Below are 25,641 nucleotides of genomic sequence, written 5' to 3'. Positions count from 1 at the left end.
CATACCTTTCTCAAGGTTTTTCAAGACCAGACTTAGGTTGCATTTTAGCAAATTCAAATTCCTGGTCTCTTGCACACATGTTGAGATCCTTGGTTATAAATGTAGAACAGAGATTTTTTTGGCATGCATTTGAACTGGTATTTCAGGACCAGAATCATAACTCCTAACTTCCATGGCCCCATCACACCCCCACAGAGGATATAAAAGATTATGTATGTATATTTAGACAAATTGACTCTTACCATAAAGCAGGGATCTTACACCATAAATCCATGTCTCTCCAGATATAGCTGGACTCCAATTCCCATCAGCCCCAGCCTTCATAATCAAGAATGATAGGAGTTGTAGTCTAATGATGTCTGGAAGCCCAAAAGTTCCCCAGCCCTGCCGTAAAGAAGCCTACAATCTTATTAAACCCCAACCTCTTTCTCTCTGTTTTTTAAGGATATGAGGCAATTGAAAGTGATGGGGGAGTGAAGGCTGCCACTTTGACTTTTGGCTTCATGTGTGACAATGTCCGTGGCTGCTATCATTTTGTTTTTAATGCCACATTTCTGCAATGATTCCCCCTTACTTGCACCGGGGCATTCTTCCTTCTTTAAAGAACCTGAGTGTGTCCAAGATGGAATATGTTGTGCTGAAGTTCTCTCCTCTCTGTTTTCTCGGCAGAATCTTATGGCAAGAGCTCTCTACGATAATGTTCCAGAATGTGCAGAGGAATTGGCTTTCCGCAAAGGTGACATTTTGACCGTGATTGAACAGAACACGGAAGGGCTGGAAGGATGGTGGCTTTGCTCCTTACACGGACGGCAAGGCATTGTTCCGGGCAACCGTGTGAAACTTCTCATCGGCCCTGTGCAGGAGAGTCCCTCTAACCAAGACAATGCCAATTCGGGATCTGTACACCAACCCTTTAACCAGCCAAAGATCTACCAAGTGCCCAGTGCTCATGCTGCTCCTCGGGATCCTGTCTACCAAGTGCCTCCTTCTTACCACAGCCAGGGGATCTACCAGGTACCCACCGGCCATGGTCTTCAGGGCCAAGATGTCTACCAAGTGCCTCCATCTGGGCAAAGGAGTTTTGGCGGAATGGATACCTCCCCTCTAAGCAACAAGGTGGGTCCAAATTATCTTGCGGCATCTGTTTCAAAGCCGTTTCCTCCGGCTGTTTAGCTGTGGGATAGGGAAAGTAGCTGAACGTGGTGGACTTTGACCCTCAAGAAATGGATAAAGCCTGTTGGTCTGTTTTTTTCCTACCACCAGTGATATTGAGATTATATATTTTATATATATATATACATTTTCCCCACATTAAATATATACATTTTACAATTGCCATATCTCAAGACTTCCCAGTCCACCCCTCCAGGGCAACTTATTTGATCCTAGCTGTGCTACATATCCTTTTATTCCATCCAGTTTCATTCTATACTATTCCTAGTTGTTATTAACTGCTGTTCACAAATCAAACCCCTACTTGGAGGTTTATTTGACTATTGTACCTCTTTAGATACCCTCCAAAATGTTCCCACTCCTCCCTTATCAGTGTCTCATCTCGATTTCTTATGTTTGCTGTCATAGTAACTAACCCCACATACTGGTACTCTATTATCTGATTTTGCCACTGTTCTTTTGTTGGGATTTCTTTGTCCTTCCATTGTTGTGCATAGATTATTCTAGCCGCTGTGGTCGCATAGAGAAATAGGCAGAGTACCTTCTTGGGGATGTCACCCTTTGTTATACCTAATAAAAAGTTCTCATTTTTTTTGGAAATGTAAACCTAAACATCTTTTTAAATTCTGTATAGATTGTCTATTATCTACAGGGGATAATAGAACAAGTTGAGTCTTTAGGACTCAAATCTTCTGTCTTGCTTAGGACCAGTAGCTGAGCCAACTTTTGGTCAGCTTGGATATTTGTCCCTCGTTGAAGTGCTCCTATATAGTCCTTGACACCGTATACTAGGAGAAGTTCCTTCTCTTCCATACTGTGATACAAGAAGAATCTAGCACTGATGGATTCTGAGAAAATGGTGAATGAAGAATCCCTGATTGGTTGCTAGTAAGCTTGCAGGCTTTATTTGGCTTATTTATTTGGCTAATCAACTAAAGTTAGAGTTCATTAATTGGTGGTCTCTGGTGAAAGTGTAAAAGCTTTAAGCAGCCTAAATTCTTGTGCACGGGGGCTACGAAATGTGGTACTCAGTGTTTCTCATGCGGTCACCAATAGACCTCTATTCTGTTAGGCAGCTTTGTCTATTATTAAAATGATGCAAGTGCCAACATTATGTAAAGGCAGCTTTTTGTTTAAGGAGTTTACAGGATGTATTTTAAGAAATGGTGCCAGATGTGACAACAGTGCCCAACAAGGAGAAAAAGGAAATCTAGGTAATCTTTGATTTGAAAGGGTGACTCAAATATTAAACCTAGAGCAAATAAAAGTGACACTTGACATCTCTCTGCAGGGTTACGTGCCCATTGCATGAGTCAAGGCAATTGCTTCTTGAAAGTTAGTGGAAGGCCTGCTCTATAAAAAAATCCTTTGCATTTCATCTGATATGGAGCAGCTGGAAGGCAGGGCTATCAGTAAATCCTCTGTAATATTTAGAGCTCGTTGCTGAGCCCTTATAAATGTGTCTCAGTGATGTACAGCAGACAGGGATACTCAAGCAGGAAGTGCATGTCTGGAAGGTGCCATGGTTTAATCTTTCATTGCAGTTGATGTTGGCAGGAATTCTGGCTCTTTCCTTTTAAAACTAAAGCTGCGATCCTTCTAGCTTGTCCTCGATTCACGCCCCATTCACTTTAAGGTAATGACAGGCAGATAAGTCTATTTCCAGCCTGTGTCAGTTTTGCATGAGTTCATTCATAAGACTGCTCTCTCTTCTTTTTGCATCCAATTTTCTTTTAAAAAGCATGGGGATCTGCATTATGTTTGAATGCATTTTTCCACAAAACACATATTTTCACATGTTTTCTTAAAAAAATTGCATTTGTGTATGCATTTTAACTTGCTTTATGCATTTAAAACATTTTGGTGCTTTTTTTAAAAAAAACCCAAGACTGCAAAATTCAGAGCAGTGTAAAAACTGAAAGCTAACTGCCTTCTGATCCTTGCATTAGTTTGGGATGTGTGAGCCAGGTCAGTTGACTTTTTTAAAAAGCCAAACAGAATTGTTCAGCATCCTCACTTTTAGGTTGCTCAAACTAGCAGGAGCTTGTGTGGACTTTGTGTGGATTTTCCATTGGTATTCCTGGTATTCTGATTACTAGTTTTGGTGTGTTCCCCATCCCTTGGTAAAGATCAGGTTTTCTAATGGCAGAGAAGGAGCTCTAAATGAATTCATTCACAGATTACTCGAAAGCAGAATTGCAAAAGCTATTAGTCCAGCTGCTCACCAATATTTGTAACTGTCTTATATCCAGCATTAGCTTTTGGGAAGCTTCCCTGCCCAGTTAGTTGGAGGCTAGATACGTGACTGTTTACAAGCTTGGTCTAAAGGGATGTGCTTTGTTACTGGTTTGAATCCTCGGAAGAAAAGTAATTTTGGATGGGTGGGATTATGCAAGCAGATGAGATACCTCTGAACGTGTTACTGAGATTAGTTCCATCAGACCTGCACAATGTCTAAGCTCTCTGTCAGGTGCTTGATCGGATCCTGAAGCAAATGTCATATTCATGTCTCATTCCACTCTGGATGCCACTCCACAACCAGACACCTACATCTGCCCCAACTGCAACAAAACATGTCTCTTGCATATTGGTCTCTACAGCCACAGCAGGCGTTGTAACCTTCCAACAGTTTTTCACCTCCAAAGGTGCACTCCTCCATCATCTCCCAAGGCAGACAGGTGCCAACAATTCCACTCTGCCATTCAACTTTCTTAACTCAGCTGTGGCCTGTAGCATCTGTATTCCACAGTAAGCACCAGGTTATGGGCTGACCCGAAGTGGGATTTGATCCGGCAAGCTTCATGTGATGGGGCCAGAGGAGCAGCAGAGGGTGGTTGCTGCTGCCCAGCCAAGGAAAGTGGCACATATCAGAAGATTGTCCAGATAGGTCAAAGGGAGAGAAATAGATAGACTGCACAGAGAAGACTTGTGCCTCCAGGTGTCTCTTTCTCCATCTCAGAGGAGGTACCCAACAGTCAACTTGGAGCTTCCTTCCTTCCTTGATGGGTTGGGAAAGGGAGAGGGATAACAGCCTGTTTCTTCCTCAGCTTCCCAGCAAAGATGGACTCAAAGAAAGCCAAAAGATGGGCCAAGAGTCAACCATTGCAGACTTTGTGGAGCAAGATCCCCTGAATGAAGGGATACTGTTCGATATGCAAGGATGGCTGCCATGTCAGAGCAATGCTGGATCCTTGTAGGCTGAAATGAAGAGCCTGTGACCTTCCAGATGTTGCTGGACTCCCAACTTCCACCAGCCCCAGTCTGCATGGCCAATGGTCATTGGTGGTGGGGGTCCAACAACGCCTGGAGGACGTAGGCAAGATGAGTCCAAGCACTGATCTCACACACTGTGGTTTTTTCAGTCCCAGGTGAATGGTTCAAAGCCAGGTGGCTTATGAAGTCCTTTGTGCACTGCTTTATGTGGCTGCTGAAATAGGTTCAGTTTAGTGAGTTGCAGATTGTTTGATTAGAAATGGACTTCCATTTCATGTGGCTCAATGTGGTGCCTTCCATAGTTTTAGTTACAAAAAGGTAGCTGTGTTGGTCTGCTGTAGTCGAAACAAAATTTAAAAAATCCTTCCAGTAGCACCTTAGAGACCAACTAAGATCTGAAGAAGTGTACATGCACACGAAAGCTCATACCAATAACAAACTTAGTTGGTCTCTAAGGTGCTACTGGAAGGATTTTGTTTGTTTGTTTGTTTGTTTGTTTCGACTATGGCAGACCAACATGGCTACCTACTTGTAACTTGATTAGAAAAGGTGCAGATAAATTAGGATCTTTATCACAGTGGTTATCTTGGGTGTTGTTCTGTTGCCTATATCACCATTTTCCATGCCTGGAGAACTGGAAATACCTACTCTAGGGCTTTTGGCATTGAGGCAAACTTGGATAGCTCACTAGTAGCATCCTTTGACCTCATGCTTTTGCATTGTGTATCTTTGTCTTTGCTTCATGAGCAATTGCAAAATGTTATTGCTGTTACGTATGTTTATTCTAATGTATTTATGTACCTTCACCGGTAATACCTGGGCAGTTCGCAACAATACGTCACAATGCTGATAAAGTAAACACATCAAAATACATCACAGTCCACAGTAGACTAGCTCAGCTCTGTATTAACAGCCCTCAAATGCCTGAGTGAACATATGGGTCTTTAGCAAACATTGAAAGCCTGGGTTGAATAATTCTCTGCAACAGCATAGGAGGTGCTGTAGGGAAACTAGCATTGAGTGGTTTAAGCAATCAATCACAGGGAATGCTGGGGCTTGCAGCTCTTTGGGAACAGGGGGTCTCCCAGCAACTCTCAACACTTTTAACCAACTACAGTTCCCAGGATTCTTTGGGGGTAAGCCATAACTGTTTAACGTGGTATGATATGGCTTTAAATGTACAGCTTTCATCACGTAGATATGTTAGGAGGGGATTCCAGGTACAAAGGAAACCAAAGGGCTCGTTGTTGTTGTTGTTGTTGTTTGTTTGTTTGTTTGTTTTGCTGCCCTCATAGAGGTAGAGTCTATCATGGAACAATGTCAAACCTTGAAGTTTCTTTTAACAGGCTATTAGCAAGGCCAATATGATTACACTTATGGGAAAAGTTTGTTGTAACTCTAAAGTAGTTAGGAAAAGCTCTGAAAACAAGAAAGGAAGGGAAACCATCTTCAAACCCATTATGTTGGGCAGTTTTTTAAAAGGATAATCTTCAATGCTTTCATGTTTTTCTTAAAAAATATCTAATTAAAAAAGGATTTAAAAAAAAATCTGCTGTGCCTTCCCTCCTCATCTAAACAAGGCAGCCTCTCATCTTAGATCCTCATCCTCAGGAGATCAGTAAAACAATCTTTTAAGTATTTAAGGGAGCTTGGCGTAGTGAACAGTTGAGCTCTAGGTTTCCTTGACGTCTAATGTGATGAATATCTTTCCTTCAACTGGCGGCACCTGTCCCCAGCAGATTAAGTGAACCGCTGTGCCTTCTCTCCCTAATACAGCCCATGCTTACAAGTGTTCTGTGTGTCTTGGCAAGGCCTGGGAGTTAAAAATATTCCATCTAGCATGATCTCAAAGATCCGTATTAATAGCAGAGGGTCAAAATATCTACAAAGCTTGTGGCTGCCCTGCAAATGGGCAAGTCCAGCCTTCTTGCAGGATTTTTCCATACAATCAGCTCATAGCAAAAGTGGGTGTTTGTTTATTGATCTGTTGCACGCACTACAGATAGTTTTCTTCAAGAGTGTGGCGCTTGTCTCATTTCCCCAGTACTGGGTGTGTTATAATTTGTACATAAGAAAGCACAGTCCTTGTCCTATGGTCCTATGTAGCATTGCCATGTGGAAATGTAGATGCCTAAATGCCACAGGCCCCTCCAGGACAGTGTTCGAAATTAGCCAGGCGCCAGGTGCACTTTGCACCACTTTTGACCAAGCGAAGATGCCTGGGAGCCTGACATCTCCGCCATCTGGAGGTGCATGCCTGGGGATCATTGGATCTGGACTGTTTTCACACACTAATACCACATCCTGTAGCATTCTATCAGTTATATTTTATTTGCACAATCGGAATGAATTTCAGGAACCAAAATGCTTTTTCTGTGCAGCCTGAATGGAGCAGTCAACCTTAAGAAAAAGAGGTTGGAAGAGGCCAATAGATACAGTATGTGGATTGTCCCTGGATCAAGTGACTTTTCTTCTCAAAGTTCTCAAGCTAGCTCAAGGTTGTCATCTGAACTAGCCAGATGTTTAACTGAGTTTCAATCACAGTCAGTACATTGTTTGAAAAATAAGACTTGAGTTGTCTTTCCCCAAAATGGCAACTAGACATTGTGTTTTGGTGACTGTAACCTTGGTTTAAGGAGTCCTTTGCTGCCTAGCTTATATATCTGTGTTTCTAACACTGTTCCAGGGTGGTGGTGATATGGCCTCTCTTAGGATTTGGGAACATAAGGTCTCTGCTGGATCAGATACATCTACTCTAGCATCCTGTTCTCACAGGGGCCAGCCAGATGTCCATAGGAAACGTGCTAAGAGGAAGGCACGCTTGGCAAATCCACACCAATGTCCCCACTGTGGAAGGACGTGTGGATCCAGAATTGGCCTCCACAGTCACTTACAGACTCATTGTTAAAACCGTGTTTATGGAACATAATCTTACTCGGCTACGAGTGATCGCCAAAGAAGAAGAATTCCATAAGCTGGACCTTAGCACAACAACACTCTCCTTGGAGGCTGGGTGCTTCTGAAGGCCTATTGCTGGAGGACAGAGTGCTGTTGCATTTCAATCCTGCTTAAAGGCTTCCCATAGGCATCTTGTTGGGCCGCTGTGAGAACAGGATGCTGGACTAGTTGGGCCATTGGGCTAATCCAGCAAGCTCCTCTTACATTCCCTGCTTGTGATTCCTACAACAGGTATACAGAGGCATATGCTGCCTTCGGCTCAGGTAGAACATAACCATAATCGCTAGTAGCCATCAATGGACTTCCCCTCCATGAATTTGTCTCTAATCCTCTTTTATCATCATCATCATTCTTTATTCGACCGTCAGTCAGAAAAGATACATTTATCCATACAAAATTAAAACATCTAAAGGAACTTTAGAATAAAACATAGCCAGCACTAACATGAAGCTATACAGATAAACCCATGTCAATGCAAAATCCTCTTTTAGAACCACCCAAATCGGTGGCCATCTCTTTTCTGGATTGGCCACAAAGCAAATGAAATAAAAGCACAACTTTAAAGAAATGTTAATATAGCTATTAACCAATTCTTCATTAAGCTATCAACACCCCATTGATAGGTGGTGGGAAAAGGTAGTAGACGAAAGGATGTAAGGAAGAGTATGATGGAGTGTTTGTTTTTTAAGATGTCTAGAAAGAATGTCTGTATGTTGTGTATGTCTTGTCTGTAACATGTGAATGTATTATAAACTGTATTGATGAACAATAAAATAAAAATAAACAAATTCTTCATTAAGCTGAAACACAATTCACAACTCCATTATTAAGTGTCCTGTATACAGCACCATCGATGTACATGGTGCTTTTTAATAAAAGTAACAAAAAAGACAGGCCATTGCCATGAAGAGCTGGTACTCTTAAGTTTTGATGGGGAAGGAAACAGTGGGAGGCAACGAGGGAAGGAGGGCAAGATAAAAAAGGATGCATAGGTGTGAGTACTAATGTGGAATGAAACAGTAGAATTCTGAGGTGGTAGAATGGATTGTACCAGTTCAGGATGGAGGTGCGGGTTTCACAATTCTTAAAAAGTTGATGGAATTACACAATTAGCACTACAGGGTGTCAGAACCAGACTAGAACCTTTCTTTCAGCTATGTGGGGTTTTGTTTTTGTTTTGTTTTCACTAGAAGGGAATAATTTTATATGCGGGGTGGCATTCAGGCTGGTGACCCTTCCAGTAGTCAGAAATAATACAGTCCACTTCAGTCAGTTAGTTTTATTATGGCAAAAGCCAGCAGTACAGAAAATCATAAATCCAAACAGAGAAAAATTGGCAACAACATCACCAGAGATAAAACAATTACACAAAGGAACTTTACAATGTGTTATCCAATAAAAGAGATTTATGCTTCTCAATAGCTAAAGTGCAGAATTTAGCCACATCATATGATACTAGACTTGAAGAATCCTCCAGAAGATATTTTCGTAAAATATCGGGGAAGGATTCCACATAGTGTTGTAAGGGCGTAAACTTTGTTAAAAGGGGTAAAATAAATCGAGCACGTTCTTCACTATAGAATTCGCAAAATAAAAGGATGTGAGTAATGGATTCTACCTTGTTAGACATGCAGGGGCAGAGACACGCATGCATTGGAACCTTCATAAATTTGCCATACAGCACTGCTGAAGGCACAGTCCAATTCAAGATGATGTCATTCTGGTTTCTTTTTGGTTGGGGAAAAGAGGTGCAGCTCTGCAATACAAGGGCCTTGGACTGTTGAAAATCTTCTCTTTCGTGCACACTTCCCTTTCCTTCCCTCCTCTCCTGCATCCCAGTTCCTGCCAGGACATTTCCAGTTCTCAAATCATCTCCTGTTTTTCCAAAGGCAGGAGGGAACTTGGTTACTTGTTCACTGTTTTGAACTTGATTCTAAAATGTTCTCATTTGCTAAGTGACTTCTGCAACCCTCTCTCCAGATTAAGCGACATAGTTGGAAGTCAGCTAATCTGCAGAGAGGGGAACATGGGAATTGTTTCACAAAATCAGTTTGTGCCTTCTCCCCAAAGCAGCAGATACCTGTGTGGGGGTTTGTGGTTCCAAGAAGCTTTTGAAAGAGGTGCCTACAAAGTGAGCGCTCGTCAAGCTGTTTGCCACCAGCTAATTCCCTCTGTGCAAATATGGTGTGTTTTGCTGCCGTGCAGTTTCCATTAAATAAGCACTGAGCACCATAAACCCATGCTAACGCAGCGGTTACTGCTGGCAGACATGGTAAGGCAGGTCAAAGAGACGTCTCAAGGCAGGTGATTAGAGTGATGTCATGACTGGGGAATGCTAAGGCCACTGCTGTATCCACTTCTCTTCAGGAACTGAAACACCACTCTGAAAAGAAATGGTCTTAAATTGACTGACAAAAAATAATGGATGGCTTGAATAAGCCTTTGTTTGAATCCCTCACTGGAAATGATCCTTTGACTGAATCCCTAATTAGAAACGAGGTTTTCAGTCAGGGTTGTTCGCAGTGCAAAAATTACCTAAGGGGCTGATTCAAAGAGTCAGTTTTTCATAGGTCTAATCTGCTCTAGACATTCAAAACAACTGTAGTTTTTGAAGGGTGCTGGGAGTTGTTGGGGGAACCTTATTCACCTCGCAGAGCTACAATTCCTTGGGAAGAGGGATTGACTGTTAAACCACTCTCTGAATTGAAGTGCTTTGAGGGGAATAGGGGGTCTCTCGGCACCCTTAACAGACTACAGTACCCAAGATTCTTTGGGAGAAGCCATGAATGTTTAAAAATGTTCAGTCGTGATCTATAAATTATAGAATAAATAATATCACCCGGGGCAGGAAAAGCACTTCTGCAAATCAGCACCAGAGGTGTTGTGTTCTCACATCAGTCTTGGTCTGAACCACAACAACGTTAGTCTTTAGTGAACCTGACGCAGGAAATGCAATGTTGTTGACTCTTTGTCATAGATATATATCACTGTTTCATACGGCATTGTTTGGTACTTATAATGGTTGCTCTAGGATGAAGTGTAAAGTTACATTGCTGACTTTCTGACATAGTCTTCTAGGAGTGGCTTGACAGGAGGCACAGAGCCACGCCAATAGCCTCCTGGCAGTGGTGCTACTGTGGTGAGTGGCACCACACCCACTCTGCACAGCCCTAACCACTCTGCTACCTGCCCTTTGTGGTAAGTGGCACTGCTGCCTGGAGGCTGTTGCTGTGGCTCCATCCCTCTGGATGAGCTGCCCCTGTAGTCTTCCACTATTGCTTCATATACCTTTGATGCTAACTGCTAGAAACAAAAGATTATCCTAACAGCTGTTTCTAGACAAACAGCTGTTCAGATAGTTCTTTGTTCCTAGGCTCTGTAGGATGAAATAGCAAGTTTACGGGCATGTGCGTGCATGCACACACATTTTTAAAAGGGTACTAACTTAGAATCCCTGTTATGCCAAGTCAATGGGTGGATTTAGTTGACATAATTCAGTGGAAGAGGTAAATTCTGCCCAGAGGGACTGTCTTCTTGATGATGATGATGACGACGATGATGATGCAGATGATGATAATGCAGATGATGATGCACATTTTAGGGCCAAGACGTGACACCAAAAACAGATTCTGAGGCTAAGCCAGCCTTGTATTTAAGCACTCGCCTTGTCACCAATGGTAATGAATTGCATTCAGACCCGTGCATGGAAATCCATGCTGTGAGTTAATGAGCTGGTGGAAGGGAAACAGGGCACTCCATCCCTTCTCTGTACCCAGCATAGAAACCAAGTAGGTGCCAGTGGAATGTGGTGTTCTCTGTCCCTCCCTTACTAGCACATTAGTGTTGTTGTTTTTAATTCCACGTGGAGGGACTTTTGTTTAACTTATAATATTGCAAGCTTAGTAACTTTTGTGGGCTTATTAAGCCGTGGCTCATAGTTACCGGTAAGTCCTGGTCAAACCTAGTACAAATCGACTGGGCAGTCTCCTAACTCCAACACTTCTTATTTTATTATTTGAAATGTGTTTTTGCAAAATGCTGCCCTACCAAGTACTCAAAGCATAGTCCCAGCAATCTGAAAAGCAAACTGAACCATGGTGCCATAAAATGCTCAGATCACATAAACACAGAAAACATGGGAAAAATTCAGGCAAGCAATTAACACTTGTCGTTTACATGAAACCTCCATCACAGTCCAGGCCTTTCAGCCTTTGGTAAGCAGAAACAAACCCCCCCTCTCCTCCTTCACCCAGAGTTGGCAAATAACTCTCACAGTAATGAGTCTATTCACCAGGTCGTTCATGTTCACATGTCCTTCCTTCCAATTAAGCTGCACTCCCAGTCTCCATTGAGAAGGAAAACAATAATAGCAAGCAAGATGTATTCCAGAAATATTCTCCCTCTAGCTCATTATTGTTTTTATGCTGTGGTTCACATGCTGCTGAAAAAGTCAAAGGCTTTGGTTATGGTGAAAGCAGCTTAGGCTTGTTTGTTCTATATGCACAAGGCATGTTAACATCAAAGGGAGAAAAACATCTGCACTATTTGAAGTTTGGTTGTGAACCATATTCTCCCCCCCCCACCCATTTGAACACCAATTTTTTATTTTTTTAAAGCGCCCTCATTTCACCCTTGGTCGCATAATGCCCCAGTTTCTTACAGCACGCTTTTCAAACCAAAGTTTATTTTAGAAAAGCATACCTCTGAAGAACAACTTGCAGTTTCATTTTAACTATACAGAGGATGCAAAACTGGCTGTGTCTCTAGTGTGGCGGTTACTCTGGTTCAGTCTTCAAATTTGAAATTTCTCTTGCCTCTTTTAACAGAAGGTGAATACACCCTCAGTTGTGGTATATGCTCTTATTTTATGTGTTTGCTTTTTAAATGGTTCAGGGGTGCAGATGCATCACATAATACCCTGGTCCATATATACATATTTTCAAAATTTTTCTAGATTACCAAATCAACAAAGTTCTAATTAGAAGACCAAAGTTAATCTATTTCCATGGGCCTACTTTGAGCATGACTTAACATTGGATATAACTCAGCGTACTTATACAGTGTATTTGGCTCAATCCTATCCACATCTACTTGGAAGTAAGTCCTAATGAGCTTGCTAGGGCTTTCTACAACATTTAGGACTGCAGCCAGTAGCTACAAGAAAGTAAAAGAAATACAAATAGATGTATCAGTTTAGGACAAAATCAAGAGGTAATGCCTTTTTCTCAGTGTCCCAGAGGTTCCAGCGGCCAGTGCTGGTGATCTTACTGCTCTCTGGTGCTAGCCTTAGTCTTTACTATGGAGGGGGTAAATGTTTCACTTTGTTACTGAGAGTGGCACTAAGCAGCCTCTGGACTTTAATGACCATGTGAGGCCTAGAAGGTGAGTGGATGCAGAGACGTAGCTAGGGGGCGGGTGTGTGTGTGCACTGGGCACCACTCACCCACGATGTGGCACTTACTGTGGGGCTTGCAGTGCGCCCGAGCCACGCATCTCTCCTGGGAGTGAGACAGTGGCTTGGGTGCCCCAGGGCCGTCTTAAGTATATGAGGCGCCCTGGTGCGGCCGGCGAACTCGTGCTCCTGCGCTCCGCCGGGCAGCCCGAGGGCACGGCGCGGCTGGCCAGCTTGCGCTCCGCCAGGCAGCCGGAGGGTGTGGCCGGCCAACTTGCGCTCCCGTGCTCCGCCGGGCAGCTGGAGGGTGCTGCCGGCGGGGCTGGAGGGCGGAGGCACCTTGCGCCAGTAGGCTCAATGGTTAAGACGGCCCTGGGTGCCTGCATGCTCCGTGCTGCCCAAAACAGCAGCGCGGGGCTTGTGTCTGCCCGCTGCCTCCCCCTCAGCTGCCCTACCGTTACCTGAACTTCTATCTGTTGTGTTTGAGGTGTTTCATTCACACATCCAAGTTATCACTTGATAACTGCAACATATGCGTGAGTGTGAAATTATCCATTCTATTACCTGCCCAGAGGACTTCTCCCAGACGGAAAGCGTAAGAGGAGCGAACCATTGTTTTTGCAGTCCTGGTTCTATTGCCGCAGAAAAGTCCTCATCTGTTACTTACCACACATAATGGTTGAGAACAGTCATGTTTCTCAGCCATTTGCATTTATATCTGTGGTTATTCATCAGCTTTCAGGCTTTCTCAGAAAACCACTAATTGAAGAGTCCTTCTACCTTGAATATGCAGTAGTAAGAAATGATTCACTGATGTGTGACTGATGATTATTCTAAGGAAAATCCCAGAGTTTTTATAAGATGTCTCTGTGGGAGTAACTGAATGCTTTCATTTTTACACCCAAGCTCTCAACTGAGCATTAATTGGTTTTTGATCTCGATGGCAGTAGGGATCCATTTTAAAGGAAAATTAAATGATGGCACTGTTAAAAAAAAAAACCTTACCTCCCACAACAGCAAAGACTCTCTGTGGCAAAGGAAAGCATTTGGATTTCAGGAGTTAACATGACTGTACATCAGCAATCAAAAGGGTGGGGGGAGGTTACTGTGCTGGCCCCACAAGAAAAATTCCAAAATACATATTAAGGAGATACTTAACTTAAAAGCAATCAGTACTATTTCTTTTTCTTTTCTTTTTAACCTAGGGGCAAATAGCACACAACTGATCGCTGGAATGCCTATATTGCAACTGTAAAATAGGTTTGAATTAGGTTGGTTAGTTGGTTGGGAAGTCATCCTGAAATGTACTTTGACACATGGTTGCACTTCACCAACCTTGTGGCATCAGTGCGCTCTGGACTGCAACGACCATCATCCCTGAGCATTGGTCATGCAGCCTGGGATTGATGGGAGTTGTAGTCCACCTGGATGGCACCAGCTTAGAGAAGGGTGCTACACACTATGAGCTCTCTCCCCCTTCTGCCCTCCCCGGATTTCACCGACAACCCCACAGCACGGTAACCTGCATCCACCCACAGTTTTGACCAATTTTTGACAAGTTTCATGATGTGTGAAAAACATGTTTTGGTGAGTTTCTATCTCGCCTAGTCTTACCTATGGGTTTATTACGCTCATAGGCGATAATTTATGGAAACAAAAGTTTTCATTTTGCTTTCAGAGTGTATCAACTTACAATGAAGTATATGTCGGATGAGCTGAGAAAGCGTTGATCAGAAGAGGTAATTCAGCAAGCCGCATAAGAGGGGCTTCCCCCACCCACACCACCTCTTTCCCTGAAAGTGACTCAGTCACTGCAAAGAGCACAGGCCTTTAGAGGCAGGTTTCTAATCCAGCTCCCCTCATTCAAGAGGACTGCAGAGAGAGCCCTGCAAAGATCAGGACCCTGGGTGGGCAGGCCTCATTGGGAAGAGCTACTGCCCCAGCTAGGCAGCTCTATTAAAGCCAGCCTGCCCTGGGAGAGGGGCTGCCCCGAGGGGCCACACCAAAGGGAGTCATCCCTTTGGGGGTTGGCATTTCAGGGGTGGGGCGAGGGCATGGACCAGCCCCCCCCCCCGTGTCAAGGTATTAATTTAATGGGGATGGGGTTTAAACTTGGGGGTGTTTTAAAGTGTTTTAACTTGTATTTGTATTTTTAGTTTACCTTTTTACGTTAGTTGTTTAAGTTATTTTGTTTTAAGAGGGGTGGGACCGGGCTGCCTGGGAGTCCAAGTGTAGCTCTTTGGATCAGCAAGGCCGAGGGAGGGGTCTTGTAATCTGGGCAGCCCAGGACTGCCATACACACTGCCCCGGCTTGCGCCCCGGGGAAGTCACTCTGGTGCTGCTAACGCAGCGGTTTGATTTCACCCCTGGAGGTGCACGCCATTGTTTCTTGAGACAGACAAAGGCCAGCAACTACAGCGGCTCCCCAAGGTCTCGAAAGGCAGAGATCCTTCCATGCTCCATTCTGGTTCCCCATCTGTGCGCTCATGTTACTCTGCTCAAAGAACAGCATTGATATCTGTATCTAACTACCTAACACAGGGAGGGGATACTTTGATTCACTATCAACCCAGTTTATATTTTTATTCCCATTTAGAACACTTGATTTTATAGTGCCGGTCATAAAAGGGCTTCATATTTTCATACTAGCGATGATGCAAATGCAGAGCAGGGGAAATGCATATAATTTCAGGCACGTTACTAATGTGTTGATTCAAAGAATGCAATGTTTGTTCACAGATACACAGTGAATCAACCTTTGTTTGTGTCTGATGTTGAAATATAGCACCACAGGCTGGTTGAGACTGGTTAAGGCAATTGCTTTTTTAACACCAAAGTGAGAGGCAGAGTATCATGGATTGAAAAAGATAATTGCTGTGTCTTATCTAGCCTAGTGACTTACAGCTGTCTTTTGTCAACATTATTTCTGGCTTTTAATGCAAGTTAGAGCATTGTTTCTCTGCAATGTTATCACCTTTATTTAAAATGTGTTCCCATTTTTCTGTCTGAAATATATAGTAGACAAGCCCAGATGGTGCTGATTAGTTATAGAATAATAGAAGGCTCTCCAAATCAAAAGTAGGACTGCAGCACACTTTTAGCTATCCATGTCTGCTTGTTTTTTTAAATTAGGCGTACATCTAAAAAAAAAAGTCATATGTGACAAAGTTACGCAGCTGTTTGAAAACATAGAGGCTTGGTTGGGTGGTGGGCTTGGCTGCCACTTCCTGGTGAGGCAGCAGCAAGCCTCTTTGGTTTGTTCTGTGTAATGTGTGAAACAGTCCTTGGTGTTCTGTGCAATGAAATTGCTGGGTTGAGGCCACATCTCGATGGAGGACTTTGTGCTTTCCTTGAAGAAGGTCCCGGGTTCAACCTGTGACATGCCCTTCTGAAACAGGAATGGCTAATCTGTTGCTGCTGATCCACAGTTCCCACAAGCCCTGGCCAGCATGACCAATGGTCAGGGACAGCAGGAATTGTAGTTCAGGAACATCTGGAAGGCTGTAGGTTAGCCTCCCTTGTGCAAAAAGGGATATTGGGAAGCAGGGCTAGAAAATGCCCGAGACATTAGAGAGCAACTGCCGGTCAGTTTACAGCAGTGTTTCTTAAACCTGTGTCTCCAGCTGTTATTGGACTACAAAGCCCATCATCCCTGACCACTGGTCCTGATAGCTAGGGATGACAGGAGTTGTAGTCCAACAAAGGCCAGAGACACAAGTACTGGATTAGACAGTACAAGACCAATTGTCTGACTCAATATAGCATAAGGTCATGTCTACACCATCCATTTATAGTACATGGCTTCCCCCAGAGAATCCTGGGAACTGTAGTTTGTTAAGGGTGCTGGGGGTTGTAGTGCTGTGAGGGTTAAACCACAGTTTCCATGACTCTTGGGGAGGGGGAGTCGTGTGCTTTAATGGTGTGGGTGTGACCTAAGGATGTTTAATAATTTTTCTGTTTTAACAGGCATGCTTATATATGAAAATCTAAAAGCTTGATTTTTGTATGCACTGGCATTGCACATTCACTGAACAGTGTGTATAGTTCTTTAGGGGTTGGCTTATCTAGCACCAGCTACCAAGAAAGCAAAGGAAAGGTAATAAAGGCTACCAAACCAAAACAGAACCTTTATTTCTGCACTTTTAGCATACGTAGATTCCTTGCTGAGATTTCATAAGCAGCTTCACTTGCAACATGTTTCCGTGTGGGAGCATTCCTGAAAAGCTGGAGAGAACAGTGGGTTCTCTTGTTAAGGACAATCAGTTTTAATTAGATTCCGTTTGCGAGTTTATTCTCTTTGGAAACTGCTACTCAACAGGAGCAGACTTTGGTAATGGTTGGAAATATAAGAGGCAAAGCCCTCATCCCAAAGTCTTTAATCTGATGCATCTGCCTCTGCCGATCTGACTCGAAGGATATGGTGGCAGGGGTCGAGGGCACCCTTGTTTGTTCCCTGATCTGACCCCTTTTGTTAAGTCATCGCACACCCACACACCTTTGATCTTTAGATGGCCACAAGGAAGTCAGGAGGAATGTAGGGAAACACAGTATTTCAAAAGAATCGCTTTATCAAGCTGTTTAACAAAAACTCCTGGAGTAAACGGGTCCAAGTAGCTGTTGAACCATTTTCGGAAAGGGTAAGGCAGTGTGGTGCAGTGGTTGGAGTCTTGGGCAGGGACCTGGGACGTCAGGGTTCAAATCGCTACTCAGCCATGAAGCTCACTGGGTGACCTTAGGACTGCCACAGCCTCTCTAGCCTAACCTACCCCGCTGGGTTGTTGTTGTAACAGTAAAATAGGGAGGGGAAACACCTTGAACTCCCCGGAGGGCTATAATGTAACCATAAATAAATAAAATACCTCTCCAGGATCAGAAATCACTGTGATGTGATAAATGAAGTTGTGTTGTCGTGGGGGCACTGAAGAGAGATGGGTCTATGACCCTAGTTGCCTCTGGTGCTCACTGGTAGGGCGTTGGGCATGTCACCCAAACCCAAGCGACTTATAATAGTGTTAAACTGAGGACAAGAATGAGAATAAGAACATGCAGTGAACCCTTTTTGCATCTTTACACATAATTCAGTGCCAATGAGTTCAGTGAGGATTACTCCAGGCAAGTGTGCCCTTTCTCCAAACCCTGGTAGGAAAAGGTATCACACACGCCGATACACTCACATTTCTGGCTTGGTGATGAGATTAGAGAGTGAAGAGAGAAGCAAAAGAGCAACGAAGAAGTGCTCAGCCAGGCGACAAGATTATACGGTATATGGCTCTTTCCTGCCCCTGTCAGGGCACTGGGAGTGGCAGTATCTCTCATTGAGTTCTCTCTAGGAAAACTCTGTGAGCTTCAGCTCCTATCGTGTCCTATCTAGCAAACATGCATTGTTGTTTTGACTAAGATCAGAGAACAAGGGCCTGTTAGTAGTCCTGCCCCCACCCCCCCAAAAGTCCTTTGCGTATTACACCTGTGCTCTGGGAGAGTAGGAGTAAGCCGGTGCAACTGTGCCGTAGGACTCTCTTCCAAACTGCTCTCTTAATTGTGTCGACTGTTTCTATGTCATGCTCTACATGACAGGTATGCACTGATTATCGGCGTAATGTCGAGTAGCAATGCTTCCCCGCTGTGTTAAACGTTGTGAGGACCTTGGCAGTTCTGCCACTTTCCAACAGTGCGCAGATGTGTCAGGTTCTGGTCTGGAGTGCTGCTGCTGGTGGTATGAGATCCACAGCCATGATTCCTCACTGGGGGTCCATTGTGGGTGGAGGGGGACGACCTTACACATAATATACTTGACATAACAGTGGGGCCAGACGTTTTTTCAGATTTCATTTCCAGCTACAGTAAAGATGAAAATGGCTTTTCAGTTATTGCCGAAAGACTGCTAGTCTAGATGGATTGTTGGTCTGATCCAGGAAGGCAGTTCTTCATATGTTCTTAAATGCTCTCCTGGTTGTTGTTTCCTCCCCTCTCTCTGTTAGGTAATGAGTAGGAAGGATTTCTCTCTCTCCCCCCCTGCCCCTTTTGTGTAAGGAAAAGGGATTTAATGAACCGCAGAGCTGGCTGCTTGACAGGGGACATGCACACTCAGCGTTTTTCTTGGTAAAAGAACACAGAGCTGGCATAGAAAAGACCCAACTTACCACTATTGCAGGACTAAGGACTCTGACAGACTTTCTGCTTTGTTCTTTTGGTAATGGTGGTGGTGGTGGTGGTTGTTGTTGTTGTTGTTTGTTATATGCATCTCTTTCATAGTGCAGGTTTAACGTACATTCTTTACTTTTTTTAAACCACTTACCCATGCTTAGCTGTTCTGCGTAGTTGAAATGGTCACAGCGTTTGGCAGTTATCGGCGAGTGTGTCAGGGAGGGAGGGAGAGGTTGTGGGTGCACCATCTGGTTCTGTTAATGTGTAAACAAGTAAAAAATTCTGATTTGAGATGTAGGGTTTTCAAGAACCAGATGACCACAGGCATTCTTCTAAGAGAAAGGAACAGGGTATGTGTGGAAATGACAGCCTGCAGTTCATTGACATTTCTCAGGAAGCACATTCCTGCATACCAGAAATTCGAAGAAAGAGAGGGCAAAGAAGGGGCTGTGAAGAGGGAAAGCATCTTTTCCCCCACTGCCTACGGTCCCCTTCCTTTGGAGGCTCATTATACTCAACTGCAAGAAAATGTGCTTTGGGGGTTTGTTTTATTTAAATGTATAGATTCTCTGAAGGTGTTGGGAGGGCAAAGTAATTGCTTGAAACTAGACCAAAATGGAAAAGATATGAAAACCCCATTTTGGCTATCCAGCTCAGCTTATCGCAGCCACCAGACTAGTCCAAAGAGAACTTGGAAGTGCTTCTGAACCTTCAGCTTTTAACTCCATGTCAAATTCATATGTTCACCAGAGCTGCTTCCATGTGGCTGGAAGCCGCACTGTTCTGGCCATGTCTGGTAGGAAGGAATTGTGTGGGTTGGGTGAATAATGTGACTCTTTCCCACACCAAGCCCCACTGGCATGGGGAAGGAACCAGGACACTTGCCCAACCCACACAACTTCTTCTTGTAAGGCTTTTAAAAACAACTCTTTTAACCACTTGGATGAAGTTGTCCTGCTGCTGCATTTACATTTGCCTTATGTTGCATGATTTCTTCTTGTTGCAGCATTTTCTTCAATAGAATATATTGTGCACTGCCCTGGAATCAGTTATAAGGATTTTTACAGAAACCAATATACTGGTATTATTCCTGGAGTACTGTGATCCAGTCCCTGTAAATCATGGATCTGACATGGTTAATCTCCACAAAGGAAGCAGGCTTTTTTTAGCTGAGGTAACCCCCCCAAAAGGCTGCCTGAATGTGACCTTATTGTATGAAATAGTTGCATGGATGGTATAACCATTAAGGGGCTTTATCTTTATCTTAATGCAGGGCTGCAGAACCTGCTCCTCTCAAAATGCTATTGGACTCCAACACCCACCAGCCCTTGTCAGTTGTAGTGCAACAACATATGGAGGGCTACCCAGGTTTTCCATCCTTGCTTTAGGAGATGTGTGAGGGTTGTATGCATATAAATGTCAAGCCTATATACAAATCTAGACCTGGGGTGGATCCAGACAGAGGAAAAAACCCTCTATTAATAAGTCAGAAATTAGATCATTATAACAAAAGGAAAAAAACTCTATGGAAAACCACATTTTAAAATTTCCTCTCTCTGGCGCCATCTGGTGTTGCATGTTTATAGCACATTCAAATTGCTGTTTCTTTAGTAATGTAGCTGAGTCCCTGGAGGGTGTGTCCTTTAGCTCCAGGTCCCTGAAATAAACATCTGGAGTTGGGGCTGAAGCTGACATACGGGCTGGAATCTGCTGAACCTCAGGGTCCCTTCCAATTCTATGAAATACAGTAGTCCTGGAAAGGGCACAAGTGCAGGTTCCTAGCATCTGTACCAAGTTCATCATTCCAGAGACTTCACACTGACTGCCATTCCCAGGTATTAATGGTGCACATCCTGGTTCCCTTTTGCCTCTAAAGAGAGCTCAGTACACACCTTCCAGGTTAAGTTGACTAGGCTAAGTCTCAGCCTTAGGACCCTGAATTTAATGGCTCCCACCACCCCAGATTCTCTGTCAATTTGGACTAGGACATAGTAAGTTGCCTTTTAGCTCAGGAGAAGATGTGTCCATAGGGAGGACAACAAGTTACGGTAGTTCTGCCAGGTGCTTGTTCTTCCTAAGAAACAAGTGCCAATGTTTTTAACAGGGCGAGGGCTGTAAGAGTTATTTAGATGTGTACGATTCTTCTCTCTCATGCAGAATGTGGCTTTCTATGCACCCGGACAAAAGTCAGTCTGTTTCTTAATCCGTACATTGCAGGACAAAGAGTCATTAGAGTGATTCTTCATCATTAGAAGTAATTTCAGAAATATGAGATGAGAAAATGTGGTGGGAAAACAAACAAATTCCCCAAACATAGGGATTAGAAACAAACTGTATGCCCTTGAGGGATGAAAATTGTACTAGTATCTGTGCATCCCGCATTGTGGGTATGGAAAGCAACCACTATCAGATTTAATTTGGCTTTCATACTCTTGATTTACAACAATACTCTGTGCTCGCAACTCCTATTGATTTCAAGAAAATTCCTTGCACCTCTCAAAATAAAAAATAAAAGAAAAAGTCCTGGGCTGGGATGCAAAATTGTGTCCTTGAGTGGCCCAGGAGCCTGGGTAGCAATGTGTATATTACTATCAGAAGTGCAATATATTTAACTGCATCCCTGAAGGTGTGAATGGGGATTTCCTTGTGTCCAAAACATCTCTGCACCATCTATCAACATGGTACCTGATCTAGCAAGGAAATTGCCCGAGGAAACAAGTTGTGTTGGGGCAATATGAACAAGTATCAAATTTTATTTATTTTATTTTTGCATTTCTATCCCACCTTTTCCTCTACAGAACTCAAGGTGGGGTACATGGTTTCCCCCTCCCCATTTTATCCTCACAACACCCCTGCAGGGTAGGTGAGGCTGAGAGACAGCGACTGGCCCACGGTCACCCAGTGAACTTCATGGCCGAGTGAGGATTCGAACCCTGGTCTCCCAGGTTCTAGTCCAACACTCTAACCTCTACACCACGCTGGCTCAAAACTCTCCATAGGGCTACAGCTCTGCATGCAGTCAACCAGTTGACAAGTTGCCACCGCCAGCAATTTTTTATGCAGCTAGCTTTGGGCAAATGGAACCATCCTCAGGTGGACAGGTCCATGTGAATGGCAAGCCTTGCAGACTTGCTGCAGAAGTCATCTGTAAATACAAGGGTCCACACAGGCAGTTAGAGGGGGGAAAGGGGGAACCCATGTAAAACTGGGGCTGCATTGTTGCCTTCCTCATCCCATGTTGCAGTACACAAACAATCAGTTGCAGAGGGAGAAATCCAAAACTAGATTTTCAGGAATTTAACATGAAGCCCTGTGTATGTATGTGATTACTTGTGTATGTATGTATGTATGTATGTATGTGATCATTTGGCCAGGTTCCAACAGCAGCACATTTCAGCATTGCTAAGACTGAGCATTTTCTCCATAGCTCGTATAAGCAGCCTGACGCCAAAGTTTTTGCATTAAGAGAAAGGATTAAAATTTAAGGCTGCCTGGGGAAGATACTTTTGTTTCTCATTTGCCATATCTGTTCTCCTAAAGGAAAGGTTTGCAACACCGAGGGGACTTGTTATTTATGTTAAACAGAATCTCTGCAACTTAAAGAGCCCCTGGAGGACAAGTCATAAAATGAGCTCTCTCCCCCACCCTTTATTTTCTTTGAAAAAAAAAAGTCATTTTGTTGCAAAGCATTTCTGCCACAAGTATGCTTAGCATTCAGAATTAGTAGGCAGTCTAATAATAAACTTGTCACTGAGAGATCTGGAGTAGATATTTTGCACATTTGTCAATCCTAGGGAAAATGTTGCTTTAAAACTGTTTGGGGGCTTAAGGGAGGAAAGAAGGCTGAAACTGCTTTTGGCACTCCTTGGCTGTGTGTGTGAACATTTGCAATAATAATAATAATAATAATAATAATAATAATAATAATAATAATAATAAATTTATACCCCACCCATCCGGCTGGGTTTCCCCAACCACTCTGGGCTCTGGGCAGCTCCCAACAGATTAAAAACAGAATACACACACACACACACACACGGGGTACACAAATGCATGATATACCGCTTTAGGGAGGCCTGCATTGCTGCTTTCACTTCTGAAGTTGGACCGTAGGCATACCTGATGAACCTGCATAAGTGACAAGTGAAGGTAGCTCTGATCTGGTATGAAGGGTGGCATAGGAATTTATTAAATAAATAAATCTTACAGCCATGTTAGCTGCAGTACTTGTGACATCCTTTGCACCTAGCAAAAGGCCAGAGAAAAAATGGTGATGGTGCTTAACAGATTTAAATAAACCACACAATTCATTGGCGGATGATGTGTTTTGCATGCACAAGGTTGTTCCAGGTCTGATCCCTGTCATCACCAGCTAGAAGGATCAGATAACAGGAAATTAAGTTTTCCTGAGATCCTGGAGAGCCAGAGTCAGTGCAGACGATGCTGGACAAATAGTCTGGCCTAGTTTAAGGTATCTTCTTGTGTCCCAAATATTTCTTTGTTAAACCCTTCTTTAGTACATCAATATACAGTGAAACCATTCTGCATAATTGAATTAGATTTCTCATGAGGGTAGCCATGAGATTTCAGTCATGGCAACAAGAAGAGATTTGAAAAAGTTGCCACATAATGTGACCATGCATTAAAACACTGCTGTTTGCAAATAAATGCCTTGCCCAGAACTGTAGCTACATATTGGGGTTTGCTGGCATTTTACCAGGGAAATTAAAAGTAAATTTCATCTCGATTTGCCTTCTTTTAAATTAAGCAGTACTGCTTCCTAACAACACATTCTCTGGCATCTTTTTTGGTTCTGTGTCTGGGCGTTAATAAAAAAAATGTGCAGCTAAATAACATTTATTATTTTGGCAGTATCAGTTTCCCCTATAAAGTTTGTTGATGGCTTTAGTGTTAGTTTTTTAAAAGTTGCACTTAACTGCATATTTGCCGGGGAGAGTCAGATGTTCATTCCAGATGTAAAGCATTTATTTGTTAACCCAGTTTAATCTGAAGCTGGGTCATAAAATCAGATGAGGAGCTCCTTCTTTATAGCAGGTGAAGAAAAATTAGTGATGTGATCAGAACACCTGGAATTATTATTTTAAAAATAAATATAGATTTCCAATATACGTACAACAGCAATTACAAAAAAAGAGGGGAAATGCAAAAAGAAAACTCCAACTTACCCCCTCCAGGATGGATTGATCTGTTTAAGAACACCTGGAATTCTTAAAGATCAACAGCTGGATGCAGAATAAGCTTAACAGGTGTAGAGTTTAGTTCATGTTCCTTGCTGGCATACAACAAGACTATTCCTTCTTGAGCTCCCCTTGACTCCCCAAGTCCTGGAATGGATTAGCCTGTGATTGACCCAGGTCATTCTAAATATTGCCTTGGATCGAGGAAAGGATCCATCACAAGCACCACAGATTCCCACAGACGGTAGCTTGCATAGGAATCTACAACCAACCATGGCTGTCTGCTGAGTGACACACTCTGAAATCCATCGCCATTGTTTTTTTGGTGTGTACTTGAAATACGTAATACGTAAAGCATCCCATAATCATAGGTCACGGGACACCCTCTTTCCAAACACTGACTCTGAGACTGCAGTCCCCAGTCTCATCAATGTCACTTCAAGCTATCATTGCAGAGTAAAATCCATGGGTGAATGTGGTCTATGTGCCAGATATGCTGGTTGGGTACATCTGATCCACAGCTATTCTCCATGCGGGCATACAGATCGACTGTATTGCTGGCATCCGCCTGTCACAAGAAACAATGGAGTGCTCCTCCAAGGGTGTGTGAAGTCAAATCATGGCATTAGCAGCACCAATGTGACCTGGCCTGGGCAGTGTGTGTGGGGACGTCCTGGGCTTCCCAGGTGACAAGACCCTGCTATCGGCCTCCCTGATGTGGTCCAAAGGAAAAAGCTGAGCTATACGTTTGGCACCATCCAACCATCTTAGGGACTTCACTCCGGATTTGTGTAGGGTTTACTCCTTAGCCCAGATTGACTAGTAGCAGATAAATACAGCAGGGGTGTGTGTGTGTGTGTGTGTGTGTGTGTGTGTGAGAGAGAGAGAGAGAGAGAGAGAGAGAGAGAGAGAGATCTCACACATTAGGCTGCTTTATAGATAGATACAGTAGGTTTTTTCTTCTTCTGGGGGGTACGCATACCCCTAAACATTTTACGAATCTAAGTTTGGCCTCATTGAGGGGCAGTATTTCAATATGAGTAGGAAAATGAGAGTACCCCTGAACATTTTTTTTAGAAAAAAAGCACTGGATAGATAAACACACACACACACACACACACACACACACACACACACACACACAATTAAACTTGTTATGAGCGATCTTTGATTTACTTTTTAAAAAAAACTCTCAATAATGGTTTGGGTTCCCCCCCCCCCCTGGTAAAACTGCCATCAACCAGTGAAATGAATGTTTATATAGAGACTCTTAACATGGTTGACCTGCGCCTGGCCAAGTGCCTCAGTATTTATGTTTTCCTGTCTTTCTCTTTGAACCCGTAGGTAGTAACTCCAGTCAGGTCAGGACAAGGTTATGTTTATGAGTTCCCTACCAAATACCAGAAGGATACCTATGACATCCCACCAATTCGTCCTCTCCAAGGGGTAAGTACCAATAAAGCTGTCAATGCCCGTTGAAATTAATCTGCACCTGATGTCTTGGCATTTTATCTATTTCCTAAGTGTAGATCAGGTTTACTCATTCCAGATTTTTTTAAAAAA

The 25,641-nt window shown here is 43.3% G+C and overlaps 1 protein-coding gene across 1 annotated transcript in view; it reads left to right on the top strand.

Annotated features, from left to right (window-relative positions):
• The window catches only part of NEDD9 (neural precursor cell expressed, developmentally down-regulated 9), a 58,508-nt gene that overhangs the window by 23,695 nt on the left and 9,172 nt on the right, over positions 1-25,641 (top strand). The window contains exons 2-3 of the mRNA XM_033154561.1: positions 670-1,116; positions 25,423-25,524. Coding sequence (XP_033010452.1) covers positions 670-1,116; positions 25,423-25,524 — 549 coding nt within the window. The remainder of the gene's footprint in view (positions 1-669; positions 1,117-25,422; positions 25,525-25,641) is intronic.

Source organism: Lacerta agilis, chromosome 7, assembly GCF_009819535.1.
Source record: "Lacerta agilis isolate rLacAgi1 chromosome 7, rLacAgi1.pri, whole genome shotgun sequence".
NCBI lineage: Eukaryota > Metazoa > Chordata > Lepidosauria > Squamata > Lacertidae > Lacerta > Lacerta agilis.
Note: the sequence above shows the minus strand (reverse complement) of the source record. Positions and strands in the feature narration are given on the sequence as shown.